Genomic DNA, 19,135 nt, shown 5'->3' with positions numbered 1-19,135 from the left:
GTTTATCCATACAGGCTGTGACTTTGACCAGAATTACAATGCTCCTCTGTGCCAAAAAACATACACTTTATAAACAAATTTTTCAATACAGAATCCTGGGGTGAATTTTTTTAAACGAATGTTATGAACATAGCCATTTCCCCCTCAACTACCTGCTGCTGTGGATACATTCCAGGTTGATGTCCTCCATATGGTGGCTGTCCTGAGGGAGGTCCTTGTCCTGGATACTGCTGCCCATATGGTTCATGCCTAAAATAAAGCATTCAAATCAATACTTAGAGCTGCTGGAGTTTTCAAGCCACCAGGAAAAGTAAATTCCTCTGAAAATTTTGCACCTTGAAGGTATCTGCCATCTGGAAACAAGGTGAAGGTACAGTCTGGTTATGGTCCTGAGCCTGAGGTAGTAAGCTCTGCTGGAGCTGGTTGTAGAAGGAAGGAGGTAAAGTAGATAGAAGAGAGGAGGAGCAATGAAGATACAACAGAGGGATTTAGAGGGAGCAGTCAGGAATGGGATGAGGGTATGGTCAGCAAAGAGGTAAGAAAGGCAGCTGCAGACATGGGGAGCCCATCCTTGGTGGGGAAGTATCTGATGTAAAGCTAAAAGTTTGCAGGTAAAAATTCTTGTGGCAAGCTACAATTTTAATCCAATTCTAATAGCAAGCTACTTTCTGGATTATTCAAGAATATATCAATTTAAAGCGAGTAAAAACAGTACTCATAATTTTGGTAATGTTTGTGTAATTTTTAATTAAAGCTACATAATGAAGCATACGCAATAAGAGACAAAGTTGTGTTGCACTTGGAAACTTACCTGGGGCCTTTAAGACCTCTGAGGAGCACTACAGTGCAACATTTTAAGCACATATGAATGAAATTTAGGTTGCTGAAATCAAGTACTTGGAAAGCATTAGGACTGATAAATAGCACTGTATTGCAGGCTAATATGTCAGTAATTTCTCTCTGTACACTATCAGTGAGAACACATCAACAATTAGAGGATAATTATAGAAGTAATGTATCAGGAAGAGGTACAGAAACAGAGAACTGGGGAACTTGACATGTTCAAAGAACTAATGGGACCTCATTTTTCCAAATGTAGAAAACTAATTTCTTTTAAAAAGAGATGACCAGAGAGAAAGAAATAGCAATTCAGTGTCCCTAAAATTATGACATGGATGGAGAGAAATTATCCAATGCCTGTTAAAAGAACAATGTAAATGAGGGGACTTGTCTGTAGCTGCCCAAGAGTATATGCAGTAAGACAAAATTTAGCAAAGGTACACACGTGTTATACATAAGGAAAGACTTTCTAAATGTTCAGCTTTTTAGCCACAGGATAACCATAAGCCAGGTGAAATTGTGGGAGCTTCAGAAGTGGGAAAATTTAATGCTGCTGGAGAACTTGGGCCTGTAAACTACATTCTAGTCCTGTGCTGTGCAGCAGATACACAAGGTGGGATGTACACTCCTTTTCTAACAGCTGATACGACTATTGCAGAAATCAACTCACTCACAGGAGCCTCTGCTGCCCTGCAAGAACTGAACCAAGGGTAAAAGCCTAAACAAGAGAGCAAAACAGAAGTAACACAGTGAGAGGCCACACACTCTGCCTGCATGCTCTCTCTCACAGGGGCTGCCAGCTGTTAGCTGGTTACTGTGGGTACTACAAACAGAGAAATCAGGGTTCACCTTTGCTGGCCAGGGTAACAATTAGGAGAGTACATGCTTGGGTCACTGTTTGAAGGCACCACATTGCCTTGACCAGGTGGTACCATACTGCCTTCAGGACCCAGCCCATGATCCAACCTAAAAAAATGACAAAGGAAACCTCATTCTGTAAAAAGTACTTCTTTTCCAAAATTGCCAACCTAATAAAATAAATCACATCCTTCAACGGAAACATTCTCTTCACTTAACACCTTCCACTTGAGCCCTTATTTTCACCAACTCCCCAGCAATGTGACCAATTGAACAGCATGATGATACTTGATTTACTTGACACATCTACTACTTAAAACTACTGACTGAAAACTACTTTGCCCTTACACTTTAAAAACCCACACTGCACTGCTCTGTTACCATCAGGAAACAAAAAGAGAAGCTAAGTGCACAGACCAATGAAAAGAAAAGCAGGAATATGGCCAGAGCAGCAAAATCTGCCAGAATACTTAATATAATCCAAACATTCCCAGAACATTCTGCTTGCTCTACCAATGCTTAGACATCAGAGATTTTACCACTTTTTGTTTCCAAAGCCTTTCCCCAGATAAACAAAAGATGACCAAATTTATTTCATGTACTTCACTGAAGGACAAACTTATGAGAATCCTGTTGGACACACTGCAAGACTGATGCTGCTACAGCTCTGACAACAGACTCCAGACTCTCCAAAGGCAATTCACTCACAGACCACAAATCAGACACATTTAGACTGTGCATTTTGTTTTTCATTAAAAGCCAACTAGCAACTGTTTAGGTAAAAACATGGCCAGAAGACCAACTCAAGTGCTACTTTATGCTATCACAGCCCAGCCCAGCTGCCAGCTGAAGGCAGCTGTCAAAGACACCCACGAGCTGATCTGCTGCAGCCTGAGTGATTTCTAAGGTGTGACAATTCCTCCTTATTAATTTCTGTGAACAGCCAGACTCAGTCATTACCAGTGGTTTGACTCCCAGTGATTTAGTAAGATGCTGTAGGAAATGTAGGCTGCTATGTTCTCTGCAAAGTGGAATGGGAAAATGAAAAGGGAAGAGAGAGGATCATTTTCACTAATGGGATTTGCTTTTTCCTGAAGATTGACTCACCTCCTGTCATAGCCACTTCCATAAGAGAACTGCTGTCGCTGGCTCATGCTCATGTTGGACATTGCTCCAGATGGATTCTGGTTATACATATCTTGTATTCCACTGTTAGGCATTTGTCCAGGGGTCATGAAAGGCTCATTGCTTCCAGGCACTGCAACAGTCAGTAAAATGAAATTTATTAATCTGGGTGTTTGAAGTTCACTTTCTTTTCAATGAAGTATTTTAGGAGAATGTTCAGATCTCTAACACTGCCAAGGAGAATTAGCAGGTGGAGGTCTAACAAGCTCTCTGGGGTCTAATGGGAACACATGAAGCACCACCACTACCAAGATGATGGGTATAATATTAAGGAGCTGCAAGTAAGGAAAGAAATCTCCTCCTATGGAAATGAGCTATCAGGCACCAGGCAGCTGCTTCCCTCTGGTCTTCACAGCTGAAGATGAACTTTACTCTTGTTCTTTTCACTAAAACAATGCTAAAAATGAACGCAAACATAAGCCTGACAAAACAGATGAAAGCAAATCTGCTAGTTTGAACTACAAAGCTGTCAGAATCAAGTTTTTATTTCCCCCCATAAAACCCTCATAAACATATATACAATAATGTTGTTTTGGAAAGGATACTGTATCCTAATACAGCTTCTCAAGTAGGACGGGCATATCTATGGGTCCAAGAAAAGGCACTATTATCAGATCTAAATCACCAAGCAAACAGAAGAGACTTCAGTCCCTCATAGTAGATACTGAACAGAGATATTTCTGTTTCAACAGGATGAAGTGAAATGTATGAGAAAGTACAACCCACCCACTTAATCTCATATAGATATAAACCTAAAGTGAATCTAAAGCAGAGAGTGTTGTCCCTTCCTTCAACTGCGTTATATGTTAGTGTCCACAGTCCAGGCAAAGGGATTTAAAGGAAAGGCTTTTAAAAAAAAATCACATTCAATTAACTACCTCTTTTAAAGCATCTCCCTACTTCATCACATCTCTCCCTTTCCTCAGTTTCATAGCCTCTTCTTGCCGTATCTCCCTTTTGCTCTGTTTTACTTTACACTTAATCTCCTCCACCAGCTCTTCTCTTTACAGCCATTGTGAGCCCTGCCTGTGTTCTTTCCTCCTACTTTCCTATATCTGAGGCATGCAAGATTGATTAATTTTAAAATCTTCTTACAATATCCACAAAACCAGCTGTAGGCTAAGTACCCAAAAGGACCAGAGTAAATTTTGAAATTAATTTTAAATTTTGCTTTTTAAAAATAAACAAACTTAGAGTGTGTTTATCACCTTTTATCACCTTTTGTCAGGGACTGCCCAAGTAACAAAAAAATTAGCTTTACTATTATGAAAAATATGTAAACTGAGACAGAGAGTATTAGGAGGCTTGCTCAGTTTCACACAGTGAATTCCCACACCAGTCCTACTACAACCAGGCATGTTGCTTCACCACTTCACATTCTAATAGTGAAGTCCAGCACTTGATTTGCAGAGTAGCTTACTAACATCAAGAAATATAAATTCTAACCCTATGATTTATGCAATTTCCCAAAACTTATTCCTACAAACATTTTTAGGATTCTCTTAATTCCAAAATAACAGGCATGACTGTGAGTGGGGAAAATATGACCAGACCAGAAACTCAACTGCACTGCACCTCTCTTTTTGCTACAAGGACACCAATGGCAACATCATCACAGTGACAAAGCTCATTCTGACTGCAAAATCTTGATTACCTGACACAGGGAAGAACACTTAACCAGAAAGAAAATACAGGGAAGAACACTTAACCAGAAAGGAAATACCTTTTCTCATTCCACCGAAAGGATCTTTATTCGGCTCATATGGCATCCTTCCCATCATATCTGGCATGTTTATTCCCTGCTGGTATGGTGCATTTGGCGTCATGGAGTTTCGCTTTGGAAACGCTGAATCACTTACATCAGAAAAGGGATCATGCACACTGACTGCGCTGTTTCTGGCGGATTAAAAAGAAAGAAACATTAACATCATCCTGTATTCTTAAGAAAAAGAAATTCTACAATAAATGTTGTGGCAGTGATCAGTGCAGGATTCATAAAAGGAAGATGCAAAAGACTTTCAAAATGGACAATCATTTAAAAGAATCTACCCAATTTCCCCTCAACCTTCTCTGTTTACTTACCTTAGAGATCAGGGTTTTTTATTTAATTCTTCTATTTGTGCATTCCTATCACTCATTTAGAAGTCTAAACCTTCCTGAAATTTTACAAAGCTGTTTTGTTCTTTTTTACCTAGAAAGCTCAAACTGAATTAAGATGATTAAAGAAGGTTCTTGCTATCCTTTCTGCAGCATTACAGATGGAGCAAAAAAGAAGTTGGAGTGGCTCTGCACACAGTACAGAGCTCAGTCATGTTCCTGATGAAGTCATAAAAAACTGTTTTGCTGGACTTCAGTGGGCTAAGGCTCCTTAATGAATGGTGAGACAGCTTCACTCCAGATTAAGCCAGTCTGTGAGACTTACAGAGCACAGAACTGAAAGGGGTCTCTTGGTCCACCGACTTGAAACCTCTGCTATCTCAACTATTGTTATTGTATGTGCTTTTCACAATTTGAACTCAGGCAACACCTTTAAACCACACATTTCTCCTTCCTGAGCATGATCTGTTGACCAGAGGTGTACGGGATAAGTGAGGAGAGGAAGGTTGTGGTTCTAAGTAGGTGCTCTTGGGTTCCACCTTCCTCCCCACTACTGACATATTGACATGCACTTCTTTGCACTGCTGCTTGTCTGATCCTTTTCTGGTGTTTAGAAAGCTAATGGACCTCTCTCTACTCCTTCCTCCCTTTCCTTCTTTCTCCTCCAAAAATAAGTAGTTTTCTGCCACTTTTTAGACTCTGACTGGTTTACCACAAAATCCTACAAGTGCCAAAGGAGCTAGGAAAGACTGGATTAAACTGCTGTAGAAATAGAGCAATAAAAAATGAAGCAAAGCCCTTTTCATACCTGCCACCCTGCATAGGTGTCATCTGTCCATGAGGTGTGGATGCTGGTGTTGGGGGCTTCAAATCGCCTGGCACTTCTGTCATGGAATTACTACCAGTGGACTGTGGAGTCTGTGGGCCTTGCAAGGAACCAGAATTAGCTGAAAAATTAAAAAAAAAAAAGTAATTATGAAAAGGTAGCAGCCAAATTCCTGTGGAAATAATAATCATCAAGGAAAAAAAATGGTTCTTTCCTCCAGATGCCTGTGTATACTTCAATCCATCTCAGTACTTCATAACTTCCCCCAAATCCTCAGAGATCAGGATATGCTGTGTAGTAATAGCCATCATCTTTCCTAGAACCATGAATTTAATCTGCTGCCTGAAGCAACATGGATAGAAATCATCCAGATGAAGGACCATTTAAATCAGAGGTCAGAGATACAAAGTTAATTGTCTGTAGTTTACAACCAAGTAAATGAAGGTTGTTACTTGGCATAGCTTCTTCATGTAATCACTATCACAACACATGTGTTTATAAGAAATATTTCAGCCAGAAGATTTTCATCATAAATTTAAGCTGCTGTATTAATATAAACTCATGTTTCTATTTAGCACTAAAAGGCAGACATTTCCATGGTGAAACATAGCAAATGATTAGCAGCACACTGCAATCCTGTGTCATCTTTGAGACAGCATGGCAAAAGCTGGTATTTAAGAAATGCAAAAGGCAATGTGGGATCAGAAGAAAACAATAACTCAAAGTAGAACTGGAACAGAAGGCTACAGATAACATTCCTAAAAGAATTGTAAAAATTTAAATGGGCATCTTAACAAAATGTTAGTTAGGGTCAGTGATGGTAAAGCATATGTAACAAGAGCAGGTCAACTCTGCAAAGGATCTGTTTAATCAGCAAAAACTTATTTGTTGAGATCTCAGAAAGCAATAGAATATCTGTACTAGGGTCATCCTCAGTGGAGGTAAATACCTTGATATTCTTGGTATAACAAACGTAGAAGAGCATTTTACTGTTGTGTTCCAATGTGACTGAGCAGCAATAAGGGCATTAAATTAATACATCAGATATTGGTAATGGTGAAGCTGATGGTAAAATACACCCAGACCAGTCTTCCAGAGTACACACCAAAGCTACTATTTTCATGTCACTGCTGAACAGAAACATGCCCTGAGCCCAAAGCTCTACATAACACTTTTATGATTTAGAAGGTGGTAAGTGAGGATTAGTAACAGCATCTAAGCCTTGGATCTGACAGGTCTTGCAGCAGAAATCCTACGGAAGGAGAACTCGTAGGATTCAAGTCTTTAGATGCAACTGGGAAAAAAATTACCAACAGAAAAAATAGACAAATCTAACACATTGAGTAGGACATGGATTTGGCTTGAGAGGTCCTTCTTTTTTATGAACTGTCATGTAAGTGTTTTATTATGCCTGCCTATCTACGTTCAACCAATTAACAAAACTTTATAAATTACCGTTACAGTGAAAATTGGAACAAGCAGTATGGGTTTTTCCTCTGTATATGAAAGAGAGTAGTTTATAATTGACTCAGAATCCTAGAACACTCATCATCCTGACAGGCAGAGCTTGTTTTTAACTGAAGAACACCTTTTTTATATGTGTTTCACATATATCTGTAGCACATGTTCTCCTATCTGGAAATCAGTTTCAGTAGCAAGTGCATATGTAAAATCCACTTTGTGTGGACCACATTGTTCTTGTCATCAGCTTTCTGAGCAGTTTTGAATTATGCTTACATAGTAATGAGGTTCAAAAAAAAGTTTAGGAAAAGCTCTCTAATTGCATTAATACAGGAACAAGAACATTTGCAACAGCTAATATTAGTTATATTAGTCTACAGTTAGCTGAAAGCTTTAGTGCTATAATAAAACAAAAACTAACCATATTCACATAAAATGAGCTCTTTGTATATTTGACCCCCAAGCAGGTCAGGATCATTCTTCTCCCCTTGAGCTTTAAACACAAATCTATATTCTTCTTAAAAGCTTGAAAGCATTTCTGAGTTATGTCACAGATTGTCACATATTAGAAACGTGTAAGCAAACATCTTACTGTACCCATATGCTTACTGTAAATTCAGATATTGCCTAACCCTGCATATTTCTCTTATGCTGGGCTCTTAAGAAGCAATTAAGCTTTTCCCTATCCTACCTGAGCAAGAGCTTAATTCATATCTCTAGGAAACCTAAAGGAAAAAAGTAAAAGATTTTTCAGTATTTACAAGCTGCAGGAGTGCAAATTTATTAATAACAATGTGTTTTATATCCTATTCTATAAAGAATGGTTTAAAAGAGAAAAAAAAGACACCCAATTGAGAAGTTACAAGTCCAATTTCCATCTTCAGGCTGGCAGTTATGAGGTTGTTTATTTTTCCTCTATCTTTCTAAATGACTGGTTATGTATAACTGAAAAAATGGAAGGCAAATGCTGTCAAAGTTTCTGGTACTGCTTTGTTAACACACTTTGCCCCTGACCTCCACTGGGTTAGACACACTTCTAGAGAATAGGAACTGCAAGTCTTTCAATCTCTGGATTAGGACTCCATCTACCAAGAAGAGCCTGTATTTACTATTTCACTGTAAATGTTACATTTGCTGGCTGCACTCTGAAATTTTTACATCTATTTTTGCAGGGATTTTATTATGTTAATGCTTAATTTTGATTGTGGACATTGTGAAAGAGAAACAGTATCTTTTAGATGGCTTCATAAGCTTCAGTATTAAACCAAGCTCTAAGAAGGAAGACAAACAACAATGTTCTTTTAGGAAAAGTAATCTCTGCTTACATGATTCTTCAGCTGTCTTGGGATGTCCAGGAAAAAACCTGTGGGTTCACAGATACTGAATTCCTCATCCCACATCCACATCTAAGCCATAATTGTCTTTCCGGTATCATAACAGATTTGTAAGAATATGCTTTTCGCAATACAAAATACATCAAAACTTAAATACAACTGACATCCTGGTCAGTGAGAAGGTGAGGTCTTCCACAGTTTGCTGCGGAAGCATGTGTTAATAACACATGATAGCATGCATTGTTCTCTGCAGCATGTAATTATGGTACTGGAATGCCTTTTGCCTTGCAAAGCCTGCATGGCAGTAAGCACTGTTTTCTGGAAAGACCTTTATTTACCAGAGAAGAAATATGCAGCTAAAAAGATATACTAAACCTTTCTCTTACCAGCAATTTTTTCCTTTTGGAAATAAAAAAAAAAAAGAAAAGGAACGAAGAATGAAACCTCTTGAAACTCCATTAATGTGAGGCCTGACATGCTCTCTAGGATATCCCTACCTTTTGCCAGAAGCTACAAATGTATACTCTAAAGTAAACAATGGAAAGGTTACTGAAGGTTAAGTACATTCACATACTTCAGAGTGAACAGCCAGCCACCACGCTGGGAAGATAATTTACACAGCACGAAGCCAGTGCCCCAGCTAGGCTGGACTGGGGGCCGCTGGCGGCTGCAGGGCCCCCCGGGCAGGCCTGGATGCAGGCACAGGGCCAGGTCCTCCTGTCCCCCAGCCACCCCTCCCAAGCCCTGGCCCATCCATCTTCAGTGGGGATTCCCTGGCTGGCCTCACACACGCTCCATGACATCACCTGCCTGCTAATAATAGCACTCAGTCAGGCACCGCCAGCAGCAGAGACGGATGGCTCTGGTTACAGAGGCACTCGCTGAATGGCCGTGTCCTGCCGTGCCGTGCATGTCCCCCCAGCACCCCCTCCCCAAGTCTTCTCTGCTGCCAAGGAAACGCAGGCAACACACTCCTGGTGCCTTCTCACTCCCTCCTCCCAGCACAAGCCTACGATTTTCCCAGGTTTGCTTTAATGAAATCTCTGTTGACATCAGGGCCAGCTGCTCTTACTCACAAGCATCCTCTGCTGGACCACTCTGGCCATCCTCTACATGAAACACAGGATAAACTCTGAGCCTGTTCTTTTGAGAGCTGTGCACACATAACCACACATTGCAACTAAGAATTCAGAGTGCCAGAGTACAGCAGTGGAAGGTAACTCCTTCATGCTGATGCTCCTTTGGAATTTTTTCTCCAGCATCCTTTAGTGGTTACAGTAATGCTGCCTGTAATTCTTCTTAGTTTAGAACTTGCCACATTATTTGTGAGCATTTTGGTCAAAACTATCAAACACACATGACAGGAAAAGCATTTTGTCTTTGCACCCGCTCCTGGAAAGAAGGAAGACCTACAATGCCTCTCTCTCTAATGGAGTTTTTAGCAGCGAAAGTCATCAACAGGTGCCATGGCCCTTGGCACACACCAGTGATCAGGACAGAAAGCCATCAGGGATCCTCCAATAGTTAGTTTGTCATTAGGCATTTGCTGCGGGCCTTCACTGCTGATGGTATTACCTGACCCAGGCAGATTTAGGCTGATGTGAAGGCCTCAGCCTACCACAAACACGTCACCAATTTGCACAGCCTCAGAGCAGTGCAAGGCACACTAAAACATTCAGGCCCCCATCCCTCCCAGGAGCTTTATGAACCAGCAGAAGAGGCTCTGACAGTGATATAAAGTAAGAATAATTGAAATGAGCACCTAATCCTAACCCTAACACCTTGGCTACTGTGCAAATCTCTGCTGATCAAGGCCAACCGCTCTGTCACTTTGCTGCTCTACTCTCACTCCTTTTTTCAACTTCTTGTAATTGCTGACACTATTGTGAATTTCACTGTACATAACACTAAGTTATTCACTCCTTTATGTACCATTTACCTTACTAATGATGTTGTAAAAAACAGAAGTGTTGGGAGAATCCTGAATATACAAGCAGATGGACACTGATCCTATATCACCGTCTGGCAGTCCCATAAATTTGACTTACACATCACATCCTTTTCTTGACCGTGCTCCTCCATACGAATCTCCTCGCCATGGCTGTCTCACTGTGCTCCCCAGCACTCCCTCTATGCCTGCATTCTAAAGGTCATCTATGAGGCAGTCACATACCCACCCCTTGGGTGTGAGATATCTGCAAGAATGGATTTGCTCTAAGCTGCACTTCAGCCTGCTCCCACCTTGCATAACCACCCACCTGGAAACTGCAACGACATTCCAACTGAATCCTTCGCTGTACCATAAAGGCTGCCAGTCCTGATGTATTCTTATGAGCAATTGAAATACCTAATTTTAAAAGTTTTATGAAGATCAGCTGACTTTTAAGATCTCAAGACTTGTTTCATAGCATCAGCTGGTTAGAACTGGACAAAATACAGCACCTTCCCCTCTGAGACAAGTTCCTCTGCTTTCCTATCAGATTAACTTCAGCCCTAATACTGTAACTAGTTCCCTGCAAATGGATTTGGCTTCTAAGTGGCTCTGCCTACACTGAGCTAACTGCACAAGAGTGGCTAATGGTTAAAGTAAGGACCTTGGGAGGCTACTGTTTCTTGTTGTATTGGGCTCCTGTTCCCTCTGAATGCCAAAGAGTGACAGATTATCTAAAGTATGTCTACAACTCCGCTTCTTTTGTGCCTCTAAAATGTTAATGTTGGTATATACTGAAAAAAAAGGAACAAGAAAAAAAGCTGACTATTAAAGAGAACAGGCTTGTACTCTCTCAGGCATCTATACCTCAGCGGGATTTCATGTACTAAAGCTGATACACACTGGGAAAGCCTTTCTCCGTACAGAAGTGCAGTCCCATTCAGTGACACGAGCTCTTTTCTCTCCAACAAAACAAACCTTGAGATCCTTCCTTGCTTCCCCCTTTTCTAGTCTCTATGTCCTGCTGTGTTTTTATTTTAGAAAAATAGTTTCAGTTCTCCTCAAAGACAGCTTGCATGAATGTTATGATAAATTTAAACTTGGACTTTGCCTTTTTCATTCATAGCATCGTGATGCAAAAGGACCCTGTAAAGTGGTACATCTGACATTTCCATTCCTTTGTTTCATGTTTACATATTTAAATAGCAATTCCTCATCTCAAAATTCAGCTGATTTATGGTGAACATCCCCAAATCAACTACTGAGAGCAGTATTGGAGAGAGAAAGTAAGGGAGGAGAGAACAAAGTGTAATACTCTTTCATTTTTAGAGACAGATTAATTTCTTCTTCACTGTCTTCAGCAAGTCTAACCATTTCAACTTCACTTACCAGTCTTCTCAGGAGGTGATGGGCACCTCCAACATATATTATTTTTTGCAGCTGTGCACACTCAGGACACTCTGTGCTTATTTCAGACAGATAAATATTTGGACTATGGGCTTTACTTCCAGTACCAAGTGTTTTTCTCTATCTTCTAAACTTGAATTGCAAAGTAACCTAATCTCCTCTCTATTAAACAATCACCACTGGGGTACCATATAACCCTACATTTTAACAAGTTGGAGGAAATATTTTAAGCTATTACACAGAGATGTGCTTAGGAAGATTTTAACTGAACACTCCCTCAAATCCTTACACTGAATAAAACAGGCTGAGAAAGATTAAAGCCTTATCACTGTTATCTTTTTCTGTACTGAGAAAGCACTATTGTAAGAGATAATCTTGGAAAGGCCAGAACTTTATTATATGATTATAAAGGTCTTTGCAATTTTCTAGTGTCCATGATAGGGTAGTGAAGTCATGCAATTGCAAACTGTCTGCAGGGCTTTCTGGGTCTGACTCTCTTTTCCCCATTTTTAGCCAGTGAACTGTACTAATAGAAATTAAGTGAATTAATATTTTCCTAAAACTGTGTTGTACCACAGGAAGCTCCTGTAAACATTCCAGAAATTATATTCTCTTGGCAATAAATGATGGTGGTCTGCCTAATAAGTAACTGTGCAAATTCTGTCAAACCATTTTGTTGGTCAGAAAAACTAGCAACAAAAGGAATAATCCAAAATAATTAAGGGGTTTTTTTACTCTTCCATGGGTAGTCCAGAAGTTAACAGCTAGACTAATATTATGACTCTTCCTATGTACTTAAAATGTTTCCACTCAAGAATAGTCCTGCCTTGAGTATCAATTGTGACTATTAAATCTTGAATATCTGAAGTGATATGAATTTAGAAAGAAAACAGTGGTTTTCATTTACACCACACTGTAAATGCAAGAAAGAGCAGCCAAAATAAAGCAATCCCAGTTCCAATTTTTCAGATGAGAAGACAAAACCAGTGATTCTAACAACCTACCTGACACAGAAGATTAGCAACAAAAGAACAGAGCGTGCCTCCAAACTAGGACGTGTGGCAGTGAGGACACACCGTACTCTCAGCTCTCCATCTGCCACACATTGAACACGAGCTGCACCAGAGCAACCATGTGAGACACGCCCATCAGTCCAGCATCCGCCATCCTGCTCCAACTGAAGCCTTGCTGATCAACACTTGTGCTGAAAAGCAGCTTCAGTCACAGCAAGGAAAGTGCAGGTACCAGAGCCTGACCTTAGGCAAATGCATGCTCCTGTCATACAGCAGAAGCACATCTGTGCAGACCTCTGTTCTTTTTATTATGCCCATGCCACTGAATGTGAAGGGTACGCTGGCACACACATCTTCATGTGTCAGACTGAGGAAGGACAAACCAGACACACAACTGTGCTGGTGCTTCAGAGTTAACTCTGATTTGACTCAGGAGCTGGCTCCAAGTCTGAGAACGAAGACTCCAACAACAGGTTTATCCCTGTTTTTCCAGCATTATCAAGACACGCTTATAAATACATGGGGTGCAACAACCTAGCATGCCTTGCATTAAAAAATTGGTTGTGTAAGAAGGAAGCTGCAGTTTATTTGACTTACCAGGAGATGGCGGCTGAATCTTAGGTTGTTTCTTGGTATCTCCAGTGCTGAAGACTTCTGGAGGGGGCTCCTCCCCTCGCTCAATCTTGCACTCGAAGGCAAACAGGTACTGAATGTATTGTTTTTTCAGGGAGCTGGCTGCACTGCTAGAAGTGCCAACGTTCAAGGTGGTTGCCAGCTCACGCCACTTCTTGTTTTTATTAACCTAGCAAAGTAAACGGCAGAATCGTTGGTTTGCAGCAAAGTGTTTTGTTTAAGTCAGGAAACAAAAAAGGGGAAAAAAAAGCACTTAATGTCTTGGTTTACTTTTTTTTATTTTCCTCTTTTAACTAATGCTCATTACTCCCACACGCAGTAATGCACAGACAGCATTTACAGTTATAAAGCCATTAAGGAACCTGCTGATAGCTACATAAAAAGCTTTGCTTGTGGAGTCTTCTGCATGGTGCATCCTTTAAATGTCTTACACCCTTCCAGGGCCTATGCTCTTCAGTTAGCAATCCATCTCCAAGCAAATTCCTGCTCACTCTCTCCCTCCCCGACACCCACCCACACCCACCCTCCTCTAATTAAAAAGCAGCTTCTAAAATATAATTTAGAAAGCACTAACAGTGTTATTCTGCAATTTGTTTGAACATTGATATGAAAAATAAATTTTTCTCCTAAATAGCCACCAGCTGTCAAACAGTTCAGCTTGTAATTCCTGGTTCAATTCCTTTCACTTTAGTGCATCTTGCAGGGACAGATCAATGATCCTCTGGCTAGATGAGAGGCAGAGTGAAGCCAGGCCCCTTAATTAATTACGGCAGACTTCAAACACTCACGGCTAGTCCAGCAATACTCTGTATTACAGTGCTGACTGCACCACTCCACTGTGAGTCTTGTTTGCAGTGTAAGGCTAAGAATATTGAAAGACTCTGCTCATGAGTTCCTCAAACACAGCTGATCTGTAATAATAGCCAAGCTCATTTGTCATCCTGGGTGATGCCACTGACTCACTCGGCTGTACCACTTGTAGCAGCCATTGCTTTTGCTCCAACACCTGATGCCTTTGAGTTCATTCAACCAGTTATACAATTTCTAGGTATGATCCAAGGAGCAGGGTCAGCACCAAAATAAATTTGCTTTAAACATCTGAGAAATCTCATCTTTTGTGGGTAGCAATTTTGATTCCATGATTGTCTGCTACTTGCCCTAAGGCCTGATATTATAATGACTCCAGCTTAACTTGTATAGATAGAAAGATTATCATTAGCCATACTATTCCTTAGTCTGTGTGCCAGCAAAGAAAACATTTTTTTAAGTTTCTCTCAGTGTTTAATAACACTGTAACTGCTGCCAGTCAGCAAAGATCTTTTGAGGATGGCATTAATAGCAAGCAGGTTGGCATGGCTATGCTACGTGTTTTTATTTCTCTGGTACATCCTACAAGAACCCAGGAGTTAAAGGAGACCAGATTTTCATTAACTGCCCTTGTTGAGGCCTGAAATCCAGTTATACAGCTCTTTGTGCCTACTGGCTTACAGCTAAGTGGTGCGTAATGAACACATTGCATAATGCAAACAGAAACGTTCGTGCCTAAATGCCCAGTGTATTGGCATTTAAAGGAAGACTGCCAGCAGCTGGTCTGTTCCTGTTGAGACCCCAGCAAGGGCAGCTCCTCAGACAGGGAATATGCACCACTGCTGCACAGCTCCTCTCCCTGCCACTCTCTGGCCAGAGTCACGAGATGTGGAGTGCAGCAGCTGGAGCAACAGCTTTTTAGGAGGGCATCACACAGATGCATTTAAATAAAACTCAGCAAGCAAAGCTCTGCACCTCTGAGTAGCTCTAAACAGATAAACATAGGGACCATTCATGTGAGCGCACCAGCAAAATCAGGAGCCCTCATTTTAGGTGTAAATTTTAACCAGTACAGGCATTTGTAACTCAAGCTCCTTCAAAAACCAGTCTAAGTGAACAGCATCTATTCTTTGGCAAAGCATAATGTCTGTCACTGAAAATCAACACTGAATGTCCCAAAATAAAATAAATTTCCATAATAAGCAAACATGAATAACTCTCTAGAATATCCCATCTGCCCCCCATCTTGCTCAATTTTTGATGCTAAGAGTCACACTGTGGGCACAATCATACTGTACAAGGCAGAGCAGCTGCATGATACGATTTACCTGTAATAAAGTTTCTCAGCTAAAAGTAATCAAATCCCTATGATCCTGAGAGGCATGAGCTGATCACTAAAAATGTCAGCATAACATCTCTTACCAATATACGGCATTTAACAACAGGCAGAATGAACTATGTGAGGTTTCTCTGCCTTCCTTTAATAATAAGAATAGCTAAAATCCCTGGATTTGAAGGGCCAATGATCTAAACCAGTAGTCAAATCCTGTGTTGTGAGGTGCACTATTAAAAATAGCTTTGAAATGGGTACTAATTGATGTTGGATATTCCCTTCTTGAACTAACCACATACATTATGAAAATATGCTCTTTTTTGGAGACTCTAATTTGCTTGCTATATTTTTGAGCTCAGATTTTGTAATTAGTGGAGAATTGTATGTTTTAACATTACATTTTATATAATATTACACATGCATATTTATCTACATGTTAGCTATGTTTAAGACCTCATTTTGCAAGGCCTTGAACAAATGTTCTCATAAACACAGAAGTTATGGATCCCTGCACTTCACAGGAGTGTCTAGTGTCTAGCCAGTGATCCTCTATATGCAAGAGATGCTTTGTACAAGCATCATGCAAGGACAGGTGACTTCAAATGCCAAATCTAAGACCGCAAGTACTGACTGTTTTCTCCTGCTTTCCCTTTAGATGCTAAACAGTAAAACATCTCCTTTTGCTCTGTGGTGAACAACCCCATAGAACTCAGTATTTTTCCAACATCCCTTTGCAAAACTTCAAATTAACTAGTGAGAACTCAAATGAAAACTTCTGTCTCCCATCTGTGACTTTTTTAGTCTCAGCTCTTCCTGCTTTCATTTTTCTTCAACTCATTTAGGTAATTCACCTTTTCCTTGTAATCATTATGCTAGCAAGGCAACCTAAAATATCCTGTAAGCATTTTCCAAACAGAGCACAGTCCATGTCTAAGAAACACACATACTGTATAGAGACACTCAGAATTAAAGGTTCGGTATGAAGGAGTGTGTTTTAAGAATATGTTCTCTGGGGAGATGAACTGAATTGTCTTACAGGCTGTATCTCTATGTAGGAAAAACGGATTAAAAAATTTCTTTTTCCTTTTAGCTCCATCATCTGCTTCTTACTCGTAACTTTGATCCTGTGGCCTTTTCCTATTTTCTTCTCTCAGCAGCATTACTAGATTCCCCTGAAAAGGCAACAATTTCATCTCTCTACAGCGATGGTCAATCTTGATTCAAACTTTAAAGTTTTACGGCCATTATGCAGCCCAAAATGAACTCCAGACAGCTATCAAAGCATGAAACCGTTTTCTTCAACAATATTGTCTGGGCTGAAAACCTAATGATGTATTCAGCAGGAATAGTCTAGAAAAAAAGAATATTGACTTTTTGAAGGTTCACTTTTAACCAGTTCTTCTCACCTGTGCTAAGCCTCCAATCTCCTTGACGCAGACATAGAGCCTGAAGAGGTCCAAGGGCTTCTTGCCCACAGCTGGCAGGCTGGCCACAGGCGTGCCCCTCTCCTCCATGAACGTCAGGTACCGGTCCACCCACAGCTTGCGCTCCGGCTCATTTCCCAGCTCATAGACTTTAGTGATCTTCTCTCCAGTTGTGGTCGAGGAACTTGATTTCTAAATTGCAAGAAGAAAAGAAAGAGTTGGGGGAAGGGTGGGAGGGGAAGGGAAAAGAAAGTAAGAAACTCACAACATTGAGAAAGAGAAGATGTCCAACAAACTAAAGCTATCACACAACAGTCAGGAATGAAGGCTACTAGTTCAGGCACAAACAGTACATTCTGTCCATATACAGAAAAGTCAGCTTTATAAATAAAGGGCCCAAACTCCCCATTCTCATATTTCTTTCACTGATCTGATCTTTGGATCCCAGAAGGCAAGTTTCTGATGTTGCCTCATGTCGTTTTAAGAAGAGGTAGCTCTCACAGAGTGCTTCTCGTCCACTTATCTCAAAGTGCTTTGCAAGCAACTATTTCAGTAAAATCAGAAATAAGTTTGTTCCACACAAGTTTAGAAACTCCTAAATCCAAACCTATTCTCTCCTCTTTGCCCTCAAAGATGGCCTAGAAAACCTGAAAGTGATCCTCCAGAGCAGGAATTGCACAAAAATAGCCTAAAGTGTGAATCGTGGCAAACTAATACATGGAGAAGTAGTCCTTTCTTTGGAGTCATAAATGGTTATGCTTTATTACCACTTCACACCACTGGTGGCCAAAAGGCAAGATGAGCAAGAGTGCCTACAGTACAAGGAGATGGTAGCAATACTCCTTGCCAATTAGCTGCCTGATCAATAAGGCTTTTAAGTAGCATCTACTCTTCTCGCTTGCTGAAGTACAGATGATATCCATCTCTGTTGTCCTACCTTGCAAAGGGAATGTGTGTTATCACCTGGGGAAAACCAAGGATGGACAGCAATCAGAGCTGAGACACCACCAGCAAAAGCAGAAGAGGTGGCAAGAGCAGAATTCCATCTCTGTGGCAAAAAGGCAGGAGTGAACCTGCTTTTTCTCTTTTCTCCTTTTTTTTCCTCCCTAATGTAGAGACAGCAGAAAGCACTGAGGCTGCTGCACAAGCTATAAATTCTCAACCTATCTTTTCTGTGCAATGTAACCCTGTGAGCTGGGCTCTGTGCCATGTGTGGACAGACCCTGTCACAGCCCCTGGCCAAGCTCAGCTCTGACAGCAGAGGGGTTGCTGCTACAGCAGGACAACCCTCCCACTTGCACAAAGTGAACTGATTTGCTCAGCGGTGGAAGATGGGAGTGGTTCAGAACTAAACATAAGGGAAAAAGACTGACATAAAGCTTTGGGAAAGGAGCCAAATATGTGAAGGGAAACATATCCTTTATGTCTGTATAGTAAAAGCCTAAACTTTGTTGTTGATTGCAGTAGACACTTCTTAAAACTCATCTAGTCAATCACTTTTTCCCTCTTTTGCCTTTTCCTCACTTTGAACTGAAGACAGACTATTGTCAAGTAAACAGAAACTCATTCCTAGTTGAACATCTCTAAAAAAGATCCTCACTGTACCTCACAGATGCTACTGAACCACTCACTTGTCCATGTCCCCACACAGTGGTGAGGCCTGGCACTCAAAACCATGAAAAAGGGATACAGCAGAGTAGAACCCCACTGCCAATGATTTCAAGAGCATTGCCACCATTCATCTTGCATGTTAGCCTGGAAAATATGACAGACTCTGTATCTCCTTCCAGCTACCAGCTGCAACTTGGCAAAACTGGAAAAGAGTCAGGAAAAAAGAAACATGAAGCCAAGGGGGTGACCTAGCAGTTCCATGAGCCTTTGCTGTTCTTTCCAGTGAATGGATATTAATTTTAATGAAATAAATAGCCTCCTTTAAAGTCTGCTGCCTTGCTGACACTGTAACTTCTTCACAGCAATCCTTCCTACA

General features: G+C 40.7%; 1 protein-coding gene across 3 annotated transcripts in view; it reads right to left on the bottom strand.

Moving 5' to 3' along the window:
- Window positions 1-19,135, bottom strand: part of ARID1B (AT-rich interaction domain 1B) — a 324,913-nt gene that overhangs the window by 10,001 nt on the left and 295,777 nt on the right. For all 3 annotated transcript variants that reach the window (XM_063151340.1, XM_063151341.1, XM_063151343.1), the window contains 6 exons: window positions 17,131-17,340; window positions 13,549-13,753; window positions 5,789-5,927; window positions 4,607-4,779; window positions 2,806-2,956; window positions 153-249 (listed from right to left, as the gene is read on the bottom strand). In XM_063151340.1, coding sequence (XP_063007410.1) covers window positions 153-249; window positions 2,806-2,956; window positions 4,607-4,779; window positions 5,789-5,927; window positions 13,549-13,753; window positions 17,131-17,340 — 975 coding nt within the window. The remainder of the gene's footprint in view (window positions 1-152; window positions 250-2,805; window positions 2,957-4,606; window positions 4,780-5,788; window positions 5,928-13,548; window positions 13,754-17,130; window positions 17,341-19,135) is intronic.

The sequence above is a fragment of the Melospiza melodia genome, chromosome 3 (assembly GCF_035770615.1).
Source record: "Melospiza melodia melodia isolate bMelMel2 chromosome 3, bMelMel2.pri, whole genome shotgun sequence".
Lineage (NCBI taxonomy): Eukaryota > Metazoa > Chordata > Aves > Passeriformes > Passerellidae > Melospiza > Melospiza melodia.
This window is presented reverse-complemented; position numbering and strand designations above follow the sequence as displayed.